Source organism: Triticum aestivum, chromosome 5B (assembly GCF_018294505.1).
Source record: "Triticum aestivum cultivar Chinese Spring chromosome 5B, IWGSC CS RefSeq v2.1, whole genome shotgun sequence".
NCBI lineage: Eukaryota > Viridiplantae > Streptophyta > Magnoliopsida > Poales > Poaceae > Triticum > Triticum aestivum.
Window position 1 is genome coordinate 24529372 of NC_057807.1, and position 24936 is coordinate 24554307.

At 40.7% G+C, this 24936-nt stretch overlaps 2 protein-coding genes across 2 annotated transcripts; both read left to right on the forward strand.

Moving 5' to 3' along the window:
• Positions 1–440: 440 nt before the first annotated feature.
• On the forward strand, positions 441–3431 carry LOC123115513 (probable 3-beta-hydroxysteroid-Delta(8),Delta(7)-isomerase). The gene is made up of 4 exons (XM_044536655.1): positions 441–607; positions 923–1065; positions 1168–1276; positions 3075–3431. The coding sequence occupies exons 1-4, from the start codon at positions 441–443 to the stop codon at positions 3328–3330; spliced, it is 675 nt and encodes a 224-aa protein (XP_044392590.1). The 3' UTR covers positions 3331–3431.
• A 14114-nt stretch (positions 3432–17545) lies between these two features.
• Positions 17546–20670, forward strand: LOC123115514 (probable 3-beta-hydroxysteroid-Delta(8),Delta(7)-isomerase). Its single transcript, XM_044536656.1, has 4 exons — positions 17546–17863; positions 18179–18325; positions 18428–18536; positions 20335–20670. Exons 1-4 carry the CDS (start codon positions 17701–17703, stop codon positions 20588–20590), a joined length of 675 nt encoding a protein of 224 aa, XP_044392591.1. The 5' UTR covers positions 17546–17700; the 3' UTR covers positions 20591–20670.
• Positions 20671–24936: the final 4266 nt, after the last annotated feature.

Consider the following 24936-nt stretch of genomic DNA (forward strand, 5'->3'; position numbering starts at 1 on the left):
GGCATGCTTTTGTACCAGAATGTTATTGATCATTGCTTTATATATAAAGTAAAGAGGGAATGGCTTACCATGAGCTAATTCACATTGCAAACTCCAAATAGTACTACGATAAACCAGCCAAATGATCATGCCTTGAACTACCTCAGCCTCACCAAGTATAGATTAGTCGCCATGTGTACCAGCTGCCGCCCCATATTTGACTTGTATGTACATGTGGATGTGGTTGGGCATTTATATCCATCATCAAATTAGTATAATTTTTTCTAGGGGACCCATCATGTTCATCATCATCTGGAGGTTGTGCATTTAACTTGTTATTATAACGAAAGGGGGCGAGCTGCTGTTGCGCCTGCAGAACAAGAGGTTATATAGTATAGTGCGCAAGCAGAATTCCATCCACATCTCGCTCGCTCTCTCTTGCGGTCTTGCCCCATCCTGCCATGGCGGCGATAGGCGGCCACCCTTACTGGCCAAGTGACCTGGAGCTCCCCGGTTTCGTGCCGCAGCAGCTTTCACCTCTCCAACTCGTGGTGCCCCTCATAGGCACTTCCCTCTTGGTCATCGCGGTGGTCTGGCTTGTCTCCGGCCATGTCCTTAGTACTGGTAAGTGGTAACTACTGCAATCACCAAATCTCCCCTTCCATCATGTTTACATATGTATGTACTTCCTCCGTTTATTTTTCTGCTTTTAGATTTGTCTTGAGTACAATTTTGTTAAATTTAACATAACAAATATTATCAACATTTAATGATATGATTTGATGAGATGAATTTTGTTACTCTTTTCCATGAACTGGATCAAACTATATAGAAAGTTTGACTTAAGACAAACCTAACATGCGAAGTAAAAATGAAGTGGAGAGATTGTTCCATGCAAATTAACAAACCCCATGGTCTCTTGATCTTCGTCTCTTCCAGCGAGATCCGGCAGATTATCCAAGGCCGACCGTTTGCTCATGTGCTGGTGGGCAATCACTGGGTTGACGCACCTAATCATTGAAGCATCCTTGCTCTTCACCCCCAATTACCTTACCAAGGAAAATCCCAGTTTTTTTGATGAAATATGTAAGTTCTTGCTGAATATTATATCCTCCCACCGTATCCATTATCTCAAAATGACGATCTTAATTTTTGGAGTAACTAACTGCATGCATGCTACATCTTCAGGGAAAGAGTACAACAAGGCTGACTCCAGATATGCCACCGGGGACACCACAACCACCGCGGTGGAAGTCATTGCAGTTTTTCTACAAGACCCTTTATCACTTCTTGCTGTGTAGGTCACCTTATTACATTTTACTACTACTCATTTTCACTTCACTACACTGTCGATTCCCGGCAAAACAACAAAGATTAAATTTTGCTTGATCTGTTAGTTTCTGGCTAGCTCAACAAATTTGTTGGACCACCAGAATGAATCCAGTTTTGTTTCTAAGGCTTCCTTTTGATTCATAGTACAGGAATATCATGAGAATAGGGAAATCACAGAAAGAGATATTATTTGGTTCATGATATATGATTTTTTTTCATTGGGTCTAGACAAATGTTTTTCTTCCTTTGAAATACAAAGGATTGGTTCTATCATGTACATGAATAATATTCTATTCCTGTAAATCAAATGGCTTCAAAGAAAATTTTCCCACAAAATTCTTATCCTCTCAAATTCCTACAAAATTCTTGTAAACCAAAGGAGTCCTAAAATTCCAAGATGTAGTAATCACATGGTTCTTGGTTGCATATACAGTTGAGTCCATCCTTAACGAAAAAACAAAAAGAAACAAATAAATGGCCAGCACATATCCTCAAGCATTTGGTTTGCGTAGGCAATTCTCATTTACTTACTCCTCCATCGATGCTCATATTGACGCCTAATTACTCCTCTACCGTTTTCTTTTACATATTGCCCCTAACATATGGTGTACATCACCAACAGTACTAATTGCCTACTTGGCATAATATTCCCTCCGTTTCTTTTTAATTTGTATATAAGATCTGGTCAAAGTCAAACATTGTAAAGTTTGACCAAATTTGTAGGAAAAAATATTGACATCTACAATACTAAAGTTATATGGTATGAAAATTAATTTCATAATGCATCTAATAATATTGATTTCATATTATGAACCTTCATATTTTTTTCTACAAATTTAGTCAAAGTTAACAAAGTTTGACTTTGACCCAACCTTATATGTAGACGAAAAAGAAATGGAGGGAGTATGTTACTTACGTTAAGAGGAGTATTTCCCTCCGTGATAGTTCTCTTATCGACTTCCAATCGCATATCGATCCATTGCGTTAGATTATAGCCGCATTGGTAATTGCGTTGAAGACTAATAGGTTAAAATTAGGCGTACTCACCATTTATAGATCAACCTGCAACCAACATGTGCGTACAAAAAAGTTCATGTGAGATATGTCTACATGCAACAAAGGTGATCTACCGATTGGTTTTTTTTGTAAGATACAAAGTTCTATCAGGTACACACGATATATTTAAATATTGTTTGTAGATCTAGCAGTTGTAATTTACTAAAAAAATCGATGGTTCACTATATCAACATATATCATATAAACCTAAGTGGTTCATCCTCACTACCTATGTTATCCTAACATGCACACATGCCAGTTCATAAAAGGCCCACCACAACATACATGAGAAAAAGTTCCCATTATTAGTTGATCTCATGCATGACACCACCTCACCACACATGACACCACATCAAAGGTCCATTCAACATGCATGGGAAAAAGTTTTCCATTATATTATGCCATTTATATTCAAAATATTTTTAGACTGCACAATAATCAACACAAATATATAATATTCATTTTTAGTTTTAGTTTGTATATTATTAATACAACTATGCATGTGTCATATAATCAAATAACTGAAGTATATTGCAATCGATTCATGCAGCAACGCAGTAGGTATTCTCTAGTTTTTTTTAAAGAACAATAGCATGCTTCTCTATTTTCTAACACTGTGCTTTATAGATTTATAGTACTAGACTAGATAGATGCCATTAATTGTAGATTTTATTTATTTTATCTTACCAAAAAATTTCTTCTTGCAGTTACGCTATTGCTTCCAGAAAGTCCTACAACTACATTCTACAGTTCAGTGTATCTATGAGCCACCTCTACTCAATGTTGATTTTCTACATTACCGCCTACTTAGACGGCATGAACTTCTGCGCCAGTCCATTCTACTTCTGGACATATTTTGTTGGTGCAAACTCCCCATGGGTTGTGATTCCAACGCTGATAGCAATAAGGAGCTGGAAGTTGATAAGCCAGGCATCTCAGTCTTGCAAGGTGAATCAAGACTAAGTAAACCAACTCTTTGCCCTCGGCACCAGAATTATTTGGGCAGTATGACACCTGCGCGGATGGGAACCACAATTATACAATGAGTGCGGTGACGTGTGTTCCATGATACAATGATTCCTCTGTTTCAAACACAATTGCAATCGAAATAAATATTTTTACCATTTTTAAGAGAGGATGGGTCCCTAAGGACTCGTTGCTTTATTAAATATGAAGCAGTTATGCAAACAAACTTGCATCATGACCCAAAGTGAATTAAAAACTACAAACTAGACCCTGACTTGGGCAAGAAGGACCCTCAATAGTGGATGCAGACTGCAATTAGGTCCCTACAAGCTCCCGAAGGAAGCAATCTCACAATCACTGCGGATGGGAACCCACACTACTACAGAAACATCTTCTAGCCGTCTGCTGACCAGTGACAGTTAGGGCGACTCTTGCCACTGGTAATACTTACCTCTCATGGGCAAAGGGACTGAAATCAATCAATGCAACAGTGGCTATATCTCTGTGAATCCAAACAGAAACTACACATGTACATGTCAAATATAAAAAGGAAAAATGAAAAGAAAGAAATAGGAAACGAAAAAGAAAAAATAATATAAATTTTAAAATTAATCAATGATACAACCTTTCGTACATGTTCTCTCAGGCTCTATAGGCCACTGATACAACCTTTCGTATATCTAATGTTTGATTGACCTAGATTCTCTAACAAAATATAAACTGCAATGCAAATGAGGTAGTATGATTATAAAGTGCATGTAAATAAAAGGTAGGCACTAAAACTTAAATATGAAATAAAGTAAATGAAAGCGAGTTTGGGAGAGGTCTATGTTAATATGCTGCAAAAAATAAATACTATATTATAATTGATAGACATACTTACGGTTTTATATGTGGGAGATGTCTACGCTAATATGCTTCAAAGTCAATTGACTCACATGCACTAATGATTGAAACCCTCATAAAATATCCAAAATACTGAGAATCCATTATGGTAAACCCAACCAGAAAATTAATATCTATGGATCCTCTTTATCCCATATGTTTTGACTCATATACTCATGTACGGTAATATATGCCCCTCCGGCCACCCTATGCATACTCATGATTACATATTACTAGCTGTTAAGTGTGATCCAACATATGTACACACACATAAATTGGCACAAAAGGACAACATCAGATCATAACAAACAATTCACATCAATCATAACAGAGCACCAAAGCATCAGGACAAAAGAAAACTACTCAGACATAGTGATTGTGCAAAAGAAAAAATTGGATAATAATTCATTACATACAACACTATGTGTAAGTTGACCCTAAAAAAACACTATGTGTAAGTAAGAATCATACCGAGTTGTGGATGAGTGGACAACTGTATGAGTGGAACACTCGAGAAAATACTCAAAGGTGTGTTTAAGAATATTCACTTTGTATTAAAAAATGATCAGTGTGCATTTTGCAAATGTTCAACATGTATTAAACAGGAACCAAAAGAAAATAAAAAAATAGGAAAGGAAAAATGGAACGAAAAGAGAAATGAGGAAAGCAAAATTAAAAATAAACTAAATTTAAAAAGAAATCAACCTTACTAAAGGACATGCCTAATGTTTACTTAACGCATTGTGAACATTTCTTAAGTTCCAGCAAACGTTGTTTTTACAAAATATGACATAAAGTTTTCAAATCACATTATAAACATTTTGTAAAAACTGTAGGAGCATTATTTTCTGTACACAATGAAAGATGGGACTGAGAGAAAAAAAATAAAAAGTAAAGAAACAAATATTAAGAGGGGACAAAACATAGAAAAAAGTTTATCCCAGTACATTAGAGAGAAGAGCACACATGGAAAAAATAACAGAAAACTGGTTGAGTGCGGTGGCAAATCGTATTTTGCACTTATGCATGAAATGCTACGCCCAATTCCTATTCCATGCCTTGACCGCGGGATATAGTACAAATCGCTAACCGGCGCACACCCTTCAGTGCATTATATATGTATAAATGGGCGGGCCCATGTAGGTCCTGTTATCCAACAGTTTGTTGGGGAAGCTAATGATTTATACTGCATTTGTTTTTGGGCGGTTTTCATCTGGTTTTCACCCACCGGAATTTTCGTATTGTTTTTCAATTTTTTTGCTTTGTTTTTCTTCTTTCCTTTACCGGTTTCATCTTTTTTATAAAATGTGTGAACTTTTCACAGATCCATGAACTTCTTTCAATTTTGGATTCCCTTTTCCAAATTTCTTTGAAAATTGTTTTAAATGCGTGAAATTTTCTCATTTATGTGATTGATCAAATTTTGTGAAATTATCCAAACTACAAACTTTTTTCCAAATCCTTGTGAGCATTTTTCAACCCATGTTTTTTTTCATTTTTTGTGAATCATGTTTCAAATTACAAGCTTTTATGGACTTAAACAAGCTCCTAAAGCTTGGTATAAATGCTTAACCAAGTTTCTTATTGAAAAATGCTTTGAAATTGGAAAAATTGATTCTACTCTTTTCACTAAAAGGGTCAATGGAGAATTATTTGTATGCCAAATTTATGTCGATGATATTATATTTGGATCAACTAACCCTCAATTTAGTGAGAAGTTTGGAAAGCTAATGTCAGAGAAGTTTGAGATGTCAATGATGAGTGAACTCAAATTCGTTCTTGGGTTGCAAATCAAGCAAACTAAGGAAGGTACTTTTGTCTCTCAAACAAAGTACACCAAAAGGACTTATTCAAGAAGTTCAATATGCAAGAATGCAAAGGTATGACTACACCCATGCCTACTAGTGGACATCTTGATTTGACCAAAGATGGTGAACTAGTCGATCAAAAGGTTTATCGCTCTATGATTGGTTCATTGTTATATCTATGTGCTTCACGTCCCGATATTATGCTAAGTGTGTGCATGTGTGCACGATATCAAGCTGCACCTAAAGAATGTCATCTTAAGGCCGTGAAAAGGATAGTGGGATACTTAACTCATACACCAAATTTTGGCGTTTGGTATCCTAAGAGGGCCTCTTTCGATCTTGTTGGCTACTCCGACTCGGACTATTGCCGGTGCCAAGGTTGATAGAAAGTCCACTTTGGGTACTTGTCAATTCCTTGGTAGATCTCTTGTGTCTTGGTCTTCCAAGAAACAAAACTCGGTATACTTATCCACCGCCAAAGTGGAATACATTGCCGCTGGTTCATGTTGTGCTCAATTACTTTGGATGACCCAAACTCTTAAAAATTATAAGATATATGTGAAACATGTTCCATTACTTTGTGACAGTGAAAGCGCTATCAAGATTGCTCACAATCCCGTGCAACACTCTCGAACTAAGCATATTGAAGTTCGTCATCATTTCATTCGAGATCATGTTGCCAAAGGGGACATTAATCTTAAGCAAGTTCACACCAAAAAACAATTAGTGGATATTTTCACCAAACCACTTGATGAGAAAGTGTTTTGCAGGTTAAGAGGTGAATTGAACATCATTGATGCTTCAAACTTGGAGTAGGAACTCCATTGGATACATGCAATACATGAGCTTATAACTAATCCTTGATATTTCTCTTATGATGATGATTTTACATCTTGGATATATTTGCACCTTGCATGTTATCTAACCCTTGTAGGTACTTGGATGAATCTAACTCTATGAGATTGCAACTTACTCACATCTTGAGCAATCTCTACAACACCAAGTCTCTACGTAATGGTGGTTGAAGACAAGGAAGCACGAAACCATTCACACATATCCTTTGACAAATTCTATGTTGAGTTTAATGATTGTCATTTTGGATACACAAGTGCTCTTCCTTGCAAAAACTAACCCATGTAGGAAGATGAACTCAAACTCCAAGTGGTGCTCCCAACTCTTGATGAGCTACATCAACCTTGAGAAACCCACACAAGTTCAACTACATGATCATGATCAACACCACCACCCAAGGTATGTTATTCCATCTTAGAGAAGCTTTACTCCAAGTCATGAGTCAAAGCAACTCGACAAGATGTGAATACATCAATATGCTTAGACGAAAAATGGTAACCCCATTTTGAGCTTAAACGATGAGTATGACCTATGATCAAGTGATCTCACTTGACTCCTAAGTCAATATACTCTAACATAGGTGACTCCGTCACCGACCAATTCTAGATGAAGTTCTCGTATGTTCTTTTATGTGCTCTTGCATTCGTCTCATGCATATTTGTTTCCCCTTTCAAAAAAAATCATCTAGACTTCTTTTCTTTTCTATTTTGTTCTGCATTCCTTGTATCCAATTCCTTGCAAATCTTTGTGAGATCTTACTTGTCTAGTGAGCTGAGGTGACAATAGTTTTTCTCTGTGCTGAATTCGGTCACATCGGTCCTTGGTGCTTGGTGTTCAAGAGGAGAGAAATTACATGTCTTCTAGAGGGGAAAGACATGTCCATATATGCTTATTTGCATTAGCTCAGCTCTGTTCGTTTGTCTCGTTGAGCTCTGATTTTCTGTTCCCTATCTTCTCCTAGTATCCCATGCTAGATTCAGGGGGAGCAAGACTTTCAAGGGAAAGAAATTCTTTAAATTCTTTTCACATCTTTACCTTTGGGGGCATGTCTATATCCAATGTGGTACTTAGTACTCACTCACTACATGTCATCCCAGTCTTGGTACTCTTGTGGTTTCTTCTTGTTTGCTCTGGCTAGTAGATGCATCTGTGTTGTCTAACCTTATTTTCACTGGTTCATTCCATCCTAAGCCAACTCAAGACCACAAGGTAAGGATATGCATCACAGTCATGTGTATGAGGAATTCTTGCTGACGTACATACTGTTTGCAAGAAGGACTCATGAACATGAAGGTACATTTCCCACAATTCTTTGCTCTGATACATATAGCCAAGATACATGTAACACATTGCCTACTCTGTCATGTTTATGCATTCGCATGCTTCTATTTTCCATATTCACATGATTGCATACATGTATGGGGAGCCTATGCATGTTACATGTCTTTCCAAAGCTTTACTTGTTATTCACTTTATATCCTCTATTTAAAGCTTTGATGTATGTTGTCATCAATTACCAAAAAGGGGGAGATTGAAAGCACAAGTGCTCCCTAGGTGGTTTTGGTAATTAATGTCAACATATCTCTTGTTGGACTAACACTTTTACCTAGTATGTTTCAGATAAGTTCAACAATGAAGTGGCATGGACTAAAGGGTGTGGACCCCTCAAAATGCTAAGGATAAAAGGATTGGCTCAAGCTCAAAGCTCAAGACTCTACATTTTATATTTTAGTGATCCAAGATCACATTGAGTCTATAGGAAAAGCCAATACTATCAAGGAGGGATGAGGTGTTGCTTAATGAGGTTCTTGCTCAAAGTGCTTCGTGATATGCTCCAAAACCCTCAACTACTTTCTCGCATCCACATATGACCTAAACCAAAAGTCAAACTCGGCCCCACCGATTCTTTCTATCCGGTGCCACCGAGTTCAGATGTCATAACCACTACCACAAACCGTAGGCGAATCGGTCTCACCGATAGGGATCTCGGTCTCACCGAGATGGGATTGTAATCTCTCTGTGTATGTCCATTACCAAAATCGGTCTCACCGAGTTTGTGTAACTGGTCCTACCGAGATTGCAATGTAAACTCTCTGGTTCCTTTTCTTAACATTTCGGTGTCACCGAGATTAGAGAATCGGTCCCACCGAATTTACCTGACCAACTCTCTGGTTAGCTTATTACCAAAATCGGTCTGACCCAGTTTGTGTAATCGGTCTCACCAAGATTACGTTATGCCCTAACCCTAACCATATTGGTCCTACCTAGTTGCATGTCGGTCCCACCGAAAATCCTAACGGTCACTGGATTTGCTGAATCGGTCCGACCGAGTTTCTTAATTCGGTCCCACCGAGATTGGCAAGTTGTGTGTAATGGTTAGATTTTGTGTGGAGGATATATATACCCCTCCACCTCCTCTTCATTCGTGGAGAGAGCCATCAGAACGAACCTACACTTCCAACTTACATTTTTTGAGAGAGAACCACCTACTCATGTGTTGAGGCCAAGATATTCCATTCCTACCATATGAATCTTGATCTCTAGCCTTCCCCAAGTTGCTTTCCACTCAAATCTTCTTTCCACCAAATCCAAATCCTGTGAGAGATAGTTGAGTGTTGGGGAGACTATCATTTGAAGCACAAGAGCAAGGAGTTCATCATCAACACACCATTTGTTACTTCTTGGAGAGTGGTGTCTCCTAGATTGGCTAGGTGTCACTTGGGAGCCTCCGACAAGATTGTGGGGTTGAACCAAGGAGTTTGTAAGGGCAAGGAGCTCGCCTACTTCGTGAAGATCTACCGCTAGTGAGGCAAGTCCTTCGTGGGCGACGGCCATGGTGGGATAGACACGGTTGCTTCTTCGTGGACCCTTCGTGGGTGGATCCCTTCGTGGACTCGCGCAGCCCTTACCCTTTGTGGGTTGAAGTCTCCATCAACGTGGATGTACGATAGCACCACCTATCGGAACCACGACAAAAACATCTGTGTCTCAAATTGTGTTTCAGTTCTCCAATCCCTTCCCTTTACATTCTTGCAAGTGCATGCTTTACTTTTTGCTACTCATATACTCTTTGCATGCTTGCTTGATATGTATTGTGTTTGTTAAACTTGTGCCAAAACTCCAATTCAACTTAATGAAATTAAAAACTGCTACTTTTTGCACTTAGTGTCTAATCACCTCCCCTCTAGACACCTCTTCTCGATCCTTTCACCTAGTTTGGAATTCCATGGATGCGGTGCTTGACGCAAACCATACAATGCCTTCCGCAGTCTGCACACCTTGTTGTCCTGACCCACAACTTCGAAGCCTGGAGGTTGGCATAAACACACCTCCTTAATCAGATCCCCATTAAGAAAGGCTGATTTAGCGTCCATATGATGCATCTTCCAACCACACTGAGCTGCCAGTGCAACTAGAAGTCTGACGGACTCAATGCGCGCGACAGGGGCAAAAACTTCTTCAAAGTTAATTCCCTATCTTTGTACATAACCCTTTGCAACAAACCTCTCTTTGTGTTTGATTACTGCTCCAGTGGGGTCTTTCTTCAGCTTGTAAACTCACTTCAGCCCAATTGGTTTGTGCCCTTACGGGAGATCGCACAACTCCCATGTGTTGTTCTCATGAATGGAGCTTAGATCCTCTTCCATTGCCTTCTGCCAATAGGTCTCTTTCAGAGCTTCATCATGATTCCTAAGCTCCTCAAGGCCGAACAGGCATAGCTTGGTATTTGTTTCTTTGATCTATGTTTCCTCATTGATCTCATCGAGGAGTCGCTTCCCTGTGGCTCCTGTGAAGGCTCGGTGTACGGGGTGTTAGGAGAACCGGGCGCATAAGCAGGGGACACCGGAGAGGCTTCTAGGTCCACGGGATTGCAGCTCCGTCGTTGGCACGTCTTGTTCTATGACTCGGTTGAGGCGCTGCTATGGTAGGAGTTCTGCGTGGTGAATCTGCTGTCGCGGCAATGTCTTCTGCTACCTCTCCTCCATCACAAACTATCTGTTCTGGGTAGCTGACAACAAATGAACTTCCATCACTGCTTCCCACTGATCCCGAGAGGCTCCAATCCCAACACCTGTCTTCCTCAAACACTGCATCTCGTGATGCAACAAGTTTCTTACTTTCCGGGTTATACATGCGATAAGCCTTGGAGCCAGTTTCATAACCAATGAAGACCATTTGTGATCTTCTGTCAGAGAGTTTTGACACGCCGGGCCCAACCTTTTTCACATGAGCAACACAACCAAAAGTATGAAGATGTTGGACTGACGGCTTTGACACTCTTTGTCAACGATCTGTTCAGCAAATACACAGCAGTGGTCACTACTTCACCCCAAAACCGAGCTGGCACCCCCATACTTTTCAGCAGACTACGCGCCATGCCCACCACGGTTTGGTTTCTCCTTTCAACCACACCATTCTGTTGTGGGCTATATGGTGACGTGCAAAAGTGATTGATTCCGTGCTGCTCACAGTGCTCTATAAATTCTCTTGAGGTAAACTCATCGCCTCGGTCTGTTCTAATTGCCTTCAACTGATGCCCACTTTCAAGTTCAGCTGCCTTCTGTATTTTCTGTAGTACATTGAGAGCTTCATCTTTGCTCCGCAACAGAGTAATCCACATGAACCGAGAGTGATCATCCACTACTAGAAGAAAGTATCTCTTTCCACCAGGCGTTTCAGGTGTTATGGGCCCGCACAAGTCTGCATGAATGAGCTGAAGTTGCTCCATTGCACGGTAAGTGGCCTGAACCGAGAATGGGAGGCGTCCCTGCTTAGCAATCATACACCCATCACAGATCTTATCTACCTGGTCTAGGTACGGCATACCATCTACCATACCCTCTGCTGCAAGTGCTCGGAGTGACCTAAAGTTCACATGTCCATACCTCATATGCCACAGCCATGATTGCTCCTTAGCATGCGACAATAGACACACATGTTCTGTTGGTTGGATGTTTAAGATATACATCCGGTTCTTAGTCCTCCTTACTCTAGCTAGGACATTTCTCTGGCGCTCCCATACTTTCATCAGCCCATCTTCACTAGAATATTTGCACCCATTTTCATCTAGCTGCCCCAGACTGATGATATTACTCTTGAGCTGAGGAATGAAGTATACATCGGTCAGAACACGATGCTCGCCTGTGAGACATTGTATGAGAACCATTCCACGTCCACAAATGTACACTGCGGAACCATCACCAAACCTCACCTTTCCCTTCACTGTTTCATCCAATTCAGAAAACTTATGTGCATCTCCAGTCATGTGGTTACTTGCCTCTGTATCTAGGTACCAAGCGACGTCGTGGATTCCCGTCAGTTTAGGCGCCACTTTCTCTTCATTCAACAGTACTTGTTCAGAGGTGATGGGGTCTGAAGGCATCAGCTCACATGTCTCCAGCATAAGGAGTGCATGATCTGCAACCTCTTCTGCCTGCGCAAAGTTCGCCTGCTCACGCTTCCGCTCCGGGCAGTCAGACTGAAAGTGGCCCATTTCATTACAATTGAAACACCTAACCTTTGTGATGTCAAATTTGCGGTGCTTCTTCGGCTTCCTGGCATCCTTGCTCTCACCGCGCCAGGCTTGTCCACGGTCACCACGGCCTCCGCCTCCAGCGCCGCAACCTCGACCGCCTCCACGGACACGACCGACGTTATTGCTGCCGGCTCCGGGTGACCCCTTTTTGCCCTTCATCAGCTGCTCAAGCGCCTGCATCATCAACATCAGTTGGTCCTCCTTCCCACCGGAGTGATAGTGCCGCCCGTGTTGGCTCTCTTCGAACGCGGCGCGGCAAACAACCGCCTCCGACACGGTCATGGTAGTGAGTTCACCCCACTGCTCAATGGTGTTCACGATGTCCCCAAACCGGCTCGGGACGGTGTTGAAGAGGACCTCAATGATCGACTCATCTGACACCGTCTCGCCCAGCGATCGGATTTCTCCAACGAGCGTCATCAATTTCTACGCAAACACACTGACAGACTCACCGTCGTCCATCTCCTTGCGGTCGAGCTACCGCTTAAACTGCTTGACCCGTGCCTTCTTGACATGGTCCTCGCCGACGCGCATGCGCCGGATCGCCTCCCAGGCCTCGTGGGCGGTAGTGCATTTAGCAAACGCTTCGTCGTCCCTGCTCTGGTTAAACTCGCCTGTGCCCTCGAGCGCCGGCCACACGCCGTACGGACGCAATAGGATCTTCATCTTAGCCGCCCACAGACCATAGTTCGAGTCCGTGAGCATTGGGTACTGGATCGGGACGCCCCCGGTCATCGGCGGCGCACGCGGCACGATCGCCTCCTCTGCGCCCGTGTCGTCATCCCCGGTCCTCTTCGCGGGCGGCGTGTACTTTCCGCCGCCGCTGCTCTTCGGTGAAGTATCGCCCATCACTGCTCGCCGCCGCCACAACTCCTCCTATCTTCGCCGCCGCTGCTCCGCCTCCGTGAACCAACGCTCTGAATACCAAATGTTAGAGCAAGACCTGGATCAACACACGCACGCGAGGTGGACACACATACACGAGACGAACTAAAGAAGAAAGAAGAACTGCACGATCGCAGTGAGCGGAGAGATTTTTGCGACGCGCTTAACCTGCGTCTTTTCTGTTTCCTTCCTTTTATTCTCAAGCATAACAAACTCGCAGCTTGCACGGCCCATGATCCGTTTTACCCGCGCCATCCCACGGACAGAGTCGTGGCCAGTACAACTAGATTACCATAACATGTTCTTCCTTCTCCTCGGTGTGATATCCAGGGATTGATCCAACATTATTGTCCGAGCCCACCCAAGTACTTGCAATGACTACCACCTGGTTAGGCAGGTGATTATAAAATTTATATCTCACATGAACTGCCTACGTGCGGCCACTAGAAATAATTAGACGATGCTAGATTAGATGATTACATACGGGGTGGTTCCATGCTGGTACTCATGGGTAACAATAGTTTTTAGCTATCGATCGCTCAGTTCAGCGTTTTTAGCTAGCTAGTAGGCATATATAAGAATATTATTTTGTGGAAAGATCTCAAATCTATTGTAATGGTTCACCACAAGTATAAATCACCCCAAACAAATAAAAATTACATCGAGGTCCCTGAACCAAACGACCACTGCCACTGCTAGCACGAGTCATTGATACGCTGTTTTCGCTGCTTCCATAATGGATCTTGCATGTCCTTCTTGATGACGGCTTGGAAGTATTCGTGCACATTCATCTAAGGACCAGTGCTCAAGAGTTGCAGTCGTCATCTTTGAACCCTTGAATCATAGGAACAACTTAACACAAAATCTCATCGTGTCATACGCATGATGAGGAACCCTAACCTTACCGCCCCGAGAAGAATGTACGCCGGAGCTTCGTCTGATCTATCCCAACGGAAGAACTTGCGGAGGATCAGAGCACGGAAGACTAACACCAAGAAGAAGCATCATCATCCATCTGAGCATTGCATTAGGGAGGACTAAAAACTGTAACCTATCTACTAGCCGAAGCCGGGGCACTAGGATTCGCCTCGTCGCAATGATGAAAAGCTTGATCGTACTCACCAAGATTGATATAACTCAAGTCAACACTTGCGTGGTACATAATTGAGCATGTGACAACTAAGGGCACCGCCTAATCCCTGTCCAGCTAGGGTTCAAGGTCTCGGTATTGACAACCACCGAAATTGCCATTAGGTAAGCAGGGCTTGGAAGCTCACACTATACCGCACATTGAAAATATTATGAAAGTTTGGCCTAATGAATACTGCCTCCATTCAAATTAGTAAGGCACACATTCATTTTAAAATTTAACTTTGATCACAAATAACACCAACAAAAAGTGAGTTATATATGCGATAAAAGTTATATAATGGTGTATTCATATTTGGAAGAAGTTTTTAATGATATAATTTTTAAATCATAAGAATATATTTTATTGGTCTAATTTATAGTTAAAATTAACTTTTCGAATATGTGCATGCCCTGTCTATATAATAAAATTTAAGGGAGTAGATGAGGTCCATGATTGGACTAAGGGCATCGCTGACCTTGAAACCTTCCGCATACGTTCGGACCGCAAAAGTCATCCAACGCGGGCCTGTATCGGTTCGCTCGGTGGTCCAGACGCACTTTTTCCCGTAAACCATAGACAAAGGGGTGAGGCGGCTTTGTGGGGCCGCTGCCACACACGCTCTGGAGTACCCTAAGCCACGAAAAAATCTTCTCCTTCGCCCGCGTGTGTTCCCACCCGGCGCCAGCTGCCTGCATTCATGCCGTTATAGAGCGGCCGCTCTGCATTGATGCCGGCACATAACAGATGTGACCTCTCAATGGCGCCGGCATTGAAGCTGCGCGTCGGTCAAGAACGACGCCCGCGCCACGCCCCCATTGTCCGTGCATGTTCAATGCTGGAGCGACGTTTGTTGTTCGGGACGTTACGGATATCTACCACGTCCATTCAATGCCCACCTGTTCGTATGCCGTCATTAAGCAGGCTTGCTGTCCAAGGAACCAACTCCGGCGTCGCGCATTGAAGGGCCCGGATGCTTGGCCTCACCAGTATATGCTATTAAAAGTTGTCACACCCGGCTAAACTCCACACCACAACACATCCGATTCACATCCTACTCCCTTGCACCACATCAACCATGGCAGTGAGAAGGAACGCTCTGTGGTAGAGCCTGTCGATGGAGATGAAGCACGAGATCACCACCCTTGCTACTACCTGGCAGAGCCGCCGTGCCAGGTGGATCGAGGCCGGCTTGCCGGCCAGCTCCCCTGAGCTCTTTGACGACAACCCCACAATGGAGACGGGGTCCAGCGACGACACCACGTCGGAGCTGATGCCGGTGCATGCCGGCATAACCATGGAACAATCATGAATATTTTATATGAAGTTTGTTTAGTTTCTCTAAACTTATGATTTGTTTCTAGATCTGAAACATTTTTCAAACCTATTAATAATTTTTCAATTCATTAACTCTTCTTTAATTTGTGAAAAAATGCAAGATTTTTTCCAAATTATTTATTATTTTTCAAACCCACAAACAAACTTTCATATCCATAATTTTTTTATAATTAGTGATTTGTTTTAAAAAAATTGGGAACATTTTTCTAAATCGTGTTTTTTTGGAAATTATGAACACATTTCAAGTTTATGAACTTTTCTTGAATCTACAAACTTCTTTGGAAGTAACAATTTTTTAATTCATGGATAACCGAGGAGCAGCGAGTGCACGGGCAGATCGAGTGAGCGAGCGCGCTAATAGGACGGCCGAGCAGACTGCAGAGCAGACGAGGGATAGTATCACGTGCTGTAGAGGAATTCTCTAGCACGGGTACCAGCTTGCAATAGGTGAGGACCTCCTTTGGAACGTCCGATCGACAGTTGATGCCAGATTGGACAATATATTGTAGGGAATGATCTTTATTTTCATTCTCGTTTCTAACCTTTTTTGGTTTTTACTTGGTTTTTTTCATTTGTTTTTAAGAAACACACCAAAATTTATTTATTTTTGAAAGTAACATTTTTAAATCAGAATATTTATTTAGATCATTATTTGGTAAAACATGATCATTTTCTGAAAAAGGGGAATATTTTATAAAACTTATGTGAATTTTGATTTGCCCGCGTGCTTGTATGTAAAACACTTCGGCACGCGCTATGTACCTGTGTCTTTGCCGCGTTTTCTTTCGGCCTCTCGTTTCCTCCGCCACGCCGCATCGCTGCCTTCTCTCGCGCTGGTGGCCGCCCTTCACGCCGCCGCACTCCGCCGAGGGGCGGTCCTCGGACCTTCCCTCATCCACGCATACTCCGCCTGCTGCCCACGCGGGAGTAGACGGTCTCCACACACACACGGCAATGTCCTCGCACGAGCGGTGCCGGGAGGTGATCGACCTGTTCTGTGGACGGGAGGAGGAGATGGGCAAGGCGGTGACAGTGTTCCTCGCCACGTGCGTGAGGGCCGGGATGGTGGCCGAAGAGAGGGAGGTGTTTGCAAAATTGCGAGGGTCAGCAGGACACGAAAGCTGCATAATATGATAGGGCGTAGGCACAGATGCTTTCCCTTCAGGATGTGTCCTCTGTTGCCGATTCTGGATGTTATCAAGTGAAGGTCTAATAGCTACAACACACACACACCCAAGACAAGATATATAGGCGCTGAACGCAGCAACACTACGCCTAACACTACAAGAGCAACCTGGGGCTCAACCGGGAACATGCCACCGCGAAGACACATGAAGCTGCATACGTCGAACTGTGAGCTCTAAGGCAGCGCCTTCAGGAAGGATACGCCACCGCCCGATCCGAGGATCAGAGTTTTATGCATGTGTTGTCGGGCATGCTTTCGTACCAGAATGTTATTGATCATTGCTTTATATATAAAGTAAAGCGGGACGAAAGCCTTTTTCGTAAGTTCAATAGCTGCCCAAAAAAATCTAGAGACCTCAACAAGAGGGAATGCTTACCATGAGCTAATTCACATTGCAAACTCCAAATAGTACTACGCTAAACCAGCCAAATGATCATGCCTTGAACTACCTCAGCCTCACCAAGCATGGATTAGTCGCCATGTGTACCAGCTGCCGCCCCATATTTGACTTGTATGTACATGTGGATGTGGTTGGGCATCTATATCCATCATCACATTAGTATAATTTTTTCTCGGGGACCCATCATGTTCATCATCATCTGGAGGTTGTGCCTTTAACTTGTTATTATAACAAAAGGAGGCGAGCTGCTATTGCGCCTGCAGAACAAGAGGTTATATAGTATAGTGCGCAAGCAGAATTCCATCCACATCTCGCTCGCTCTCCCTTGCGGTCTTGCCCCATCCAGCCATGGCGGCGATAGGCGGCCACCCTTACTGGCCAAGTGACCTGGAGCTCCCCGGTTTCGTGCCACAGCAGCTTTCACCTCTCCAACTCGTGGTGCCCCTCATAGGCACTTCCCTCTTGGTCATCGCGGTGGTCTGGCTTGTCTCCGGCCATGTCCTCAGTACTGGTAAGTGGTAACTACTGCAATCACCAAATCTCCCCTTCCATCATGTTTACATATGTATGTACTTCCTCCGTTTATTTTTCTGCTTTTAGATTTGTCTTGAGTACAATTTTGTTAAATTTAACATAACAAATATTATCAACATTTAATGATATGATTTGACGAGATGAATTTTGTTACTCTTTTCCATGAACTGGATCAAACTATATAGAAAGTTTGACTTAAGACAAACCTAACATGCGAAATAAAAATGAAGTGGAGAGATTGTTCCATGCAAATTAACAAACCCCATGGTCTCTTGATCTTCGTCTCTTCCAGCGAGATCCGGCAAATTATCCAAGGCCGACCGTTTGCTCATGTGCTGGTGGGCAATCACTGGGTTGACGCACCTAATCATTGAAGCATCCTTGCTCTTCACCCCCAATTACCTTACCAAGGAAAATCCCAGTTTTTTTGATGAAATATGTAAGTTCTTGCTGAATATTATATCCTCCCACCATATCCATTATCTCGAAATGACGATCTTAATTTTTGGAGTAACTAACTGCATGCATGCTACATCTTCAGGGAAAGAGTACAGCAAGGCTGACTCCAGACATGCCACCGGGGACACCACAACCACCGCGGTCGAAGTCATTGCGGTTTTTCTACAAGGCCCTTTATCACTTCTTGCTGTGTAGGTCACCTTATTACATTTTACTGCTACTCATTTTCACTTCACTACACTGTCGATTCCCGGCAAAACAACAAAGATTAAATTTTGCTTGATCTGTTAGTTTCTGGCTAGCTCAACAAATTTGTTGGACCACCAGAATGAATCCAGTTTTGTTTCTAAGGCTTCCTTTTGATTCATAGTATAGGAATATCATGAGAATAGGGAAATCATAGAAAGAGATATTATTTGGTTCATGATATATGATTTTTTTTCATTGGGTCTAGACAAATGTTTTTCTTCCTTTGAAATACAAAGGATTGGTTCTATCATGTACATGAATAATATTCTATTCCTGTAAATCAAATGGCTTCAAAGAAAATTTTCCCACAAAATTCTTATCCTCTCAAATTCCTACAAAATTCTTGTAAACCAAAGGAGTCCTAAAATTCCAAGATGTAGTAATCACATGGTTCTTGGTTGCATATACAGTTGAGTCCATCCTTAACGAAAAAACAAAAAGAAACAAATAAATGGCCAGCACATATCCTCAAGCATTTGGTTTGCGTAGGCAATTCTCCTTTACTTACTCCTCCATCGATGCTCATATTGACGCCTAATTACTCCTCTACCGTTTTCTTTTACATATTGCCCCTAACATATGGTGTACATCACCAACAATACTAATTGCCTACTTGGCATAATACTCCCTCCGTTTCTTTTTAATCTGTATATAAGATCTGGTCAAAGTCAAACATTGTAAAGTTTGACCAAATTTGTAGGAAAAATATTGACATCTACAATACTAAAGTTATATGGTATGAAAATTAATTTCATAATGCATCTAACAATATTGATTTCATATTATGAACCTTCATATTTTTTTCTACAAATTTAGTCAAAGTTAACAAAGTTTGACTTTGACCCAACCTTATATGTAGACTAAAAAGAAATGGAGGGAGTATGTTACTTACGTTAAGAGGAGTATTTCCCTCCGTGATAGTTCTCTTATCGGCTTCCAATCGCATATCGATCCATTGCGTTAGATTATAGCCGCATTGGTAATTGCGTTGAAGACTAATAGGTTAAAATTAGGCGTACTCACCATTTATAGATCAACCTGCAACCAACATGTGCGTACAAAAAAGTTCATGTGAGATATGTCTACATGCAACAAAGGTGATCTACCGATTGGTTTTTTTTGTAAGATACAAAGTTCTATCAGGTACACACGATATATTTAAATATTGTTTGTAGATCTAGCAGTTGTAATTTACTAAAAAAAATCGATGGTTCACTATATCAACATATATCATATAAACCTAAGTGGTTCATCCTCACTACCTATGTTATCCTAACATGCACACATGCCAGTTCATAAAAGGCCCACCACAACATACATGAGAAAAAGTTCCCATTATTAGTTGATCTCATGCATGACACCACCTCACCACACATGACACCACATCAAAGGTCCATTCAACATGCATGGGAAAAAGTTTTCCATTATATTATGCCATTTATATTCGAAATATTTTTAGACTGCACAATAATCAACACAAATATATAATATTCATTTTTAGTTTTAGTTTGTATATTATTAATACAAATATGCATGTGTCATATAATCAAATAACTGAAGTATATTGCAATCGATTCATGCAGCAACGCAGTAGGTATTCTCTAGTTTTTTTTAAAGAACAATAGCATGCTTCTCTATTTTCTAACACTGTGCTTTATAGATTTATAGTACTAGACTAGATAGATGCCATTAATTGTAGATTTTATTTATTTTATCTTACCAAAAATTTTCTTCTTGCAGTTACGCTATTGCTTCCAGAAAGTCCTACAACTACATTCTACAGTTTAGTGTATCTATGAGCCACCTCTACTCAATGTTGATTTTCTACATTACCGCCTACTTAGACGGCATGAACTTCTGCGCCAGTCCATTCTACTTCTGGACATATTTTGTTGGTGCAAACTCCCCATGGGTTGTGATTCCAACGCTGATAGCAATAAGGAGCTGGAAGTTGATAAGCCAGGCATCTCAGTCTTGCAAGGTGAATCAAGACTAAGTAAACCAACTCTTTGCCCTCGGCACCAGAATTATTTGGGCAGTATGACACCTGCGTGGATGGGAACCACAATTATACAATGAGGGCGGTGACGTGTGTTCCATGATACAATGATTCCTCTGTTTCAAACACAATTGCAATCGAAATAAATATTTTTACCATTTTTGAGAGAGGATGGGTCCCTAAGGACTCGTTGCTTTATTAAATATGAAGCAGTTATGCAAAGAAACTTGCATCATGACCCAAAGTGAATTAAAAACTACAAACTAGACCCTGACTTGGGCAAGAAGGACCCTCAATAGTGGATGCAGACTGCAATTAGGTCCCTACAAGCTCCCGAAGGAAGCAATCTCACAATCACTGCGGATGGGAACCCACACTACTACAGAAACATCTTCTAGCCGTCTGCTGACCAGTGACAGTTAGGGCGACTCTTGCCACTGGCAATACCTACCTCTCATGGGCAAAGGGACTGAAATCAATCAATGCAACAGTGGCTATATCTCTGTGAATCCAAACAGAAACTACACATGTACATGTCAAATATAAAAAGGAAAAATGAAAAGAAAGAAATGGGAAACGGAAAAGAAAAAATAATATAAATTTTAAAATTAATCAATGATACAACCTTTCGTACATGTTCTCTCAGGCTCTATAGGCCACTGATACAACCTTTCGTATATCTAATGTTTGATTGACCTAGATTCTCTAACAAAATATAAACTGCAATGCAAATGAGGTAGTATGATTATAAAGTGCATGTAAATAAAAGGTAGGCACTAAAAATTAAATATAAAATAAAGTAAATGAAAGCGAGTTTGGGAGAGGTCTATGTTAATATGCTGCAAAAATAAATACTATATTATAATTGATAGACATACTTACGGTTTTATATGTGGGAGATGTCTACGCTAATATGCTTCAAAATCAATTGACTCACATGCACTAATGATTGAAACCCTCATAAAATATCCAAAATACTGAGAATCCATTATGGTAAACCCAACCAGAAAATTAATATCTATGGATCCTCTTTATCCCATATGTTTTGACTCATATACTCATGTACGGTAATATATGCCCCTCCGGCCACCCTATGCATACTCATGATTACATATTACTAGCTCTTAAGTGTGATCCAACATATGTACACACACATAAATTGGCACAAAAGGACAACATCAGATCATAACAAACAATTCACATCAATCATAACAGAGCACCAAAGCAACAGGACAAAAGAAAACTACTCAGACATAGTGATTGTGCAAAAGAAAAAATTGGATAATAATTCATTACATACAACACTATGTGTAAGTTGACCCTAAAAAAACACTATGTGTAAGTAAGAATCATACCGAGTTGTGGATGAGTGGACAACTGTATGGGTGGAACACTCGAGAAAATACTCAAACGTGTGTTTAAGAATATTCACTTTGTATTAAAAAATGATCAGTGTGCATTTTGCAAATGTTCAACATGTATTAAACAGGAACCAAAAGAAAATAAAAAAATAGGAAAGGAAAAATGGAACTAAAAGAGAAATGAGGAAAGCAAAATTAAAAATAAACTAAATTTAAAAAGAAATCAACCTTACTAAAGGACATGCCTAATGTTTACTTAACACATTGTGAACATTTCTTAAGTTCCAGCAAACGTTGTTTTTACAAAATATGACATAAAGTTTTCAAATCACATTATAAACATTTTGTAAAAACTGTAGGAGCATTATTTTCTGTACACAATGAAAGATGGTACTGAGAGAAAAAAATAAAAAGTAAAGAAACAAATATTAAGAGGGGACAAAACATAGAAAAAAGTCTATCCCAGTACATTAGAGAGAAGAGCACACATGGAAAAAATAACAGAGAACTGGTTGAGTGCGGTGGCAAATCGTATTTTGCACTTATGCATGAAATGCTACGCCCAGTTCCTATTCCATGCCTTGACCGCGGGATATAGTACAAATCGCTAACCGGCGCACACCCTTCAGTGCATTATATATGTATAAATGGGCGGGCCCATGTAGGTCCTGTTATCCAACAGTTTGTTGGGGAAGCTAATGATTTATACTGCATTTGTTTTTGGGCGGTTTTCATCTGGTTTTCACCCACCGGAATTTTCGTATTGTTTTTCAATTTTTTTGCTTTGTTTTTCTTCTTTCCTTTACCGGTTTCATCTTTTTTATAAAATGTGTGAACTTTTCACAGATCCATGAACTTCTTTCAATTTTGGATTCCCTTTTCCAAATTTCTCTAAAAATTGTTTTAAATGCGTGAATTTTTCTCATTTATGTGATTGATCAAATTTTGTGAAATTATCCAAATTACAAATTTTTTTACAAATCCTTGTGAGCATTTTTCAACCCATGTTTTTTTTCATTTTTTGTGAATCATGTTTCAAATTACAAGCTTTTATGGACTTAAACAAGCTCCTAGAGCTTGGTATAAATGCTTAACCAAGTTTCTTATTGAAAAATGCTTTGAAATTGGAAAAATTGATTCTACTCTTTTCACTAAAAGGGGCAATGGAGAATTATTTGTATGCCAAATTTATGTCGATGATATTATATTTGGATCAACTAACCCTCAATTTAGTGAGAAGTTTGGAAAGCTAATGTCGGAGAAGTTTGAGATGTCAATGATAAGTGAACTCAAATTCGTTCTTGGGTTGCAAATCAAGCAAACTAAGGAAGGTACTTTTGTCTCTCAAACAAAGTACACCAAGGACTTATTTAAGAAGTTCAATATGCAAGAATGCAAAGGTATGACTACACCCATGCCTACTAGTGGACATCTTGATTTGACCAAAGATGGTGAACCAGTCGATCAAAAGGTTTATCGCTCTATGATTGGTTCATTGTTATATCTATGTGCTTCACGTCCCGATATTATGCTAAGTGTGTGCATGTGTGCACGATATCAAGCTGCACCTAAAGCATGTCATCTTAAGGCCGTGAAAAGGATAGTGAGATACTTAATTCATACACCAAATTTTGGCGTTTGGTATCCTAAGAAGGCCTCTTTCGATCTTGTTGGCTACTCCGACTCGGACTATGCCGGTGCCAAGGTTGATAGAAAGTCCACTTCGGGTACTTGTCAATTCCTTGGTAGATCTCTTGTGTCTTGGTCTTCCAAGAAACAAAACTCGGTATCCTTATCCACCGCCAAAACGGAATACATTGCCGCTGGTTCATGTTGTGCTCAATTACTTTGGATGACCCAAACTCTTAAAAATTATAAGATATATGTGAAACATGTTCCATTACTTTGTGACAATGAAAGTGCTATCAAGATTGCTCACAATCCCGTGCAACACTCTCGAACTAAGCATATTGAAGTTCGTCATCATTTCATTCGAGATCATGTTGCCAAAGGGGACATTAATCTTAAGCATGTTCACACCGAAAAACAATTAGCGGATATTTTCACCAAACCACTTGATGAGAAAGTGTTTTGCAGGTTAAGAGGTGAATTGAACATCATTGATGCTTCAAACTTGGAGTAGGAACTCCATTGGATACATGCAAGACATGAGCTTATAACTAATCCTTGATATTTCTCTTATGATGATGATTTTACATCTTGGATATATTTGCCCCTTGCATGTTATCTAACCCTTGTAGGTACTTGGATGAATCTAACTCTATGAGATTGCAACTTACTCACATCTTGAGCAATCTCTACATCACCAAGTCTCTACGTAATGGTGGTTGAAGACAAGGAAGCACGAAACCATTCACACATATCCTTTGACAAATTCTATGTTGAGTTTAATGATTGTCATTTTGGATACACAAGTGCTCTTCCTTGCAAAAACTAACCCATGTAGGAAGATGAACTCAAACTCCAAGTGGTTCTCCCAACTCTTGATGAGCTACATCAACCTTGAGCAACCCACACAAGTTCAACTACATGATCATGATCAACACCACCGCCCAAGGTATGTTATTCCATCTTAGTGAAGCTTTACTCCAAGTCATGAGTCAAAGCAACTCGACAAGATGTGAATACATCAAGATGCTTAGACGAAAAATGGTAACCCCATTTTGAGCTTAAACGATGAGTATGACCTATGATCAAGTGATCTCACTTGACTCCTAAGTCAATATACTCTAACATAGGTGACTCCGTCACCGACCAATTCTAGATGAAGTTCTCGTATGTTCTTTTCTGTGCTCTTCCATTCGTCTCATGCATATTTGTTTCCCCTTTCAAAAAAATCATCTAGACTTCTTTTCTTTTCTATTTTGTTCTGCATTCCGTGTATCCAATTCCTTGCAAATCTTTGTGAGATCTTACTTGTCTAGTGAGCTGAGGTGACAATAGTTTTTCTCTGTGCTGAAT

What these genes read in the sequence shown, in the direction of transcription:
- LOC123115513 (XM_044536655.1), top strand. Translation starts at nt 441, where the DNA reads ATGGCGGCGATAGGCGGCCACCCTTACTGGCCAAGTGACCTGGAGCTC. An exon ending in CATGTCCTTAGTACTGGTAA is followed by an intron (nt 608 to 922) that starts GTGGTAACTACT and finishes TCTTCCAGCGAG; the next exon opens with ATCCGGCAGATTATCCAAGG. An exon ending in CCTTTATCACTTCTTGCTGT is followed by an intron (nt 1,277 to 3,074) that starts GTAGGTCACCTT and finishes TTCTTCTTGCAG; the next exon opens with TTACGCTATTGCTTCCAGAA.
- LOC123115514 (XM_044536656.1), top strand. Translation starts at nt 17,701, where the DNA reads ATGGCGGCGATAGGCGGCCACCCTTACTGGCCAAGTGACCTGGAGCTC. An exon ending in CAGTTTTTTTGATGAAATAT is followed by an intron (nt 18,326 to 18,427) that starts GTAAGTTCTTGC and finishes CTACATCTTCAG; the next exon opens with GGAAAGAGTACAGCAAGGCT. An exon ending in CCTTTATCACTTCTTGCTGT is followed by an intron (nt 18,537 to 20,334) that starts GTAGGTCACCTT and finishes TTCTTCTTGCAG; the next exon opens with TTACGCTATTGCTTCCAGAA.